Here is a 1,531-nt window from a genome sequence, read left to right on the forward strand (position 1 = left end):
TGCCTAAATAGGTTCATTTTCTCACTGTGTATTCCACCCACAGTGCTGTTGATTCTGTAAGTGTGCAGGTGCAAATTGTTTCTTGTATTCTGTTGATCTGCTGAAGAAAGCCTGAACTTTTTGCCTGATTGTGTAAAAGTGTCAGTTTTCACTGGTGATTCTGTGGGGAGGAGGGGCAAGGATGAAGAAAGCAGAGAAGCCGAGCGAGCAATGCCATTGACATCAAATGCTTTACAGTCAGAGATGCAGGCATCGATAACATCCTCTCTCGAAGAAAATCCTGCCTGCAGGTGACCTCACAGCAATCCTGTTGTTTCCAGTCAGCCAATCATAGCCTTCCTCTGCCTGGACAGGGTGTGATAACTTTTCCAGCTGGGCCTGACTGCAAAGTCTGTCTCTGCTAGCATTGATGTCCCAGCAGATCCCCCTCCTGAAAGGAGCAAAGTAAAGACCAGGACCCTCTGAGAGCTACAGCATCGCTGTCATGGACTCTAGCAATGGCACTCTAGAGCTGCTGGGGGTTGGTTTAGCAATAGTGGCCTGGATCTGTTCCCTGACCACCATCCTGATGCCTTCATGGATCACACTGTCTACAGACCTGCTTCCCACTGAGGAAACTAACATGGGCCTCTGGGTGACCTGTGTGAGCCAGGAAGCGACGGATAAGCTGGAGTGCCGGCCCTATGACAGCATGTTTGAACTGCCACCAGACATTATACTGGCCCGGATTCTCATGTCCTTGGTGCTGGGGGTGGGATTGTTGGGTGTGCTGCTGGCCATCCCCGGTATCCGCCTGGTTAATGGCTGCCAAAACCACCTGGATGACTTTAGCTGTAAGAGGGCGCTGAAGGCAATAGGCGGGGCACTGTGCCTGGTAACAGGGATCCTGGGCCTTATCCCGGTCTCTTACGTCGCCCACCTGACGCTTGTGAGATTCTTCGACGAGACAGTGCCTCAGATTGTCCCTCGCTGGGAGTTCGGCTATGCTCTGTTCTGTGGCTGGATTGCAGGCATCCTCCACCTGGTGGCAGGAACGCTGCTGCTGATTTCCTGTCTTCATTTCCAGAAGCTGGACAGGCCTGTGCACATCCCTCTGGGCATTGTGACACCAGGACCCAATTTTGAAAGAACCAGGACTGAGTATGTGTGAGAGTGCCTTCCAACATTCATTGTTCTGGTCCCTAGAAGTAGAAGACCCCACCCACCCAACTACGATGAACAGTTCTAAGTATGTCTGAGATACTCCAGCAGAAACACTTCTGTCCCACTTCTATCTCAGTCCCTATATTGAGGTTACCTTTCAAATCAAGGGTATCAGTCCAAACATGTAAGTTTTTTCGAGTGTTCTGAATTGAGCCATTTCAGATAGATTCACAAAGAGTAAAGTTTAACATTTTCTGGATCAGAGACCAAACATGGGACTAACTGAATTTGAATGAAACTCTCAGGATTGAAACTTTCACCAAATTAAGACTAATTCCGACTTCAAATCTTTGTTTCTTTTTTTTTCCAAGGTAAAAGTAGAATCCAG

General features: G+C 48.6%; 1 protein-coding gene across 1 annotated transcript; it reads left to right on the plus strand.

Moving 5' to 3' along the window:
• The first annotated feature begins 474 nt into the window (after positions 1–474).
• LOC308399631 (claudin-22-like) lies at positions 475–1,200 on the plus strand. The gene has a single exon (XM_080886996.1). It carries the CDS (start codon positions 485–487, stop codon positions 1,148–1,150), a length of 666 nt encoding a protein of 221 aa, XP_080743122.1. The 5' UTR covers positions 475–484; the 3' UTR covers positions 1,151–1,200.
• The last annotated feature ends 331 nt before the right edge of the window (positions 1,201–1,531 follow it).

This window comes from Rhamphochromis sp. 'chilingali' (assembly GCF_963969265.1).
Source record: "Rhamphochromis sp. 'chilingali' genome assembly, chromosome: 7".
NCBI classification, from domain to species: Eukaryota; Metazoa; Chordata; class Actinopteri; order Cichliformes; family Cichlidae; genus Rhamphochromis; species Rhamphochromis sp. 'chilingali'.

What these genes read in the sequence shown, in the direction of transcription:
- LOC308399631 (XM_080886996.1), top strand. Translation starts at nt 485, where the DNA reads ATGGACTCTAGCAATGGCACTCTAGAGCTGCTGGGGGTTGGTTTAGCA.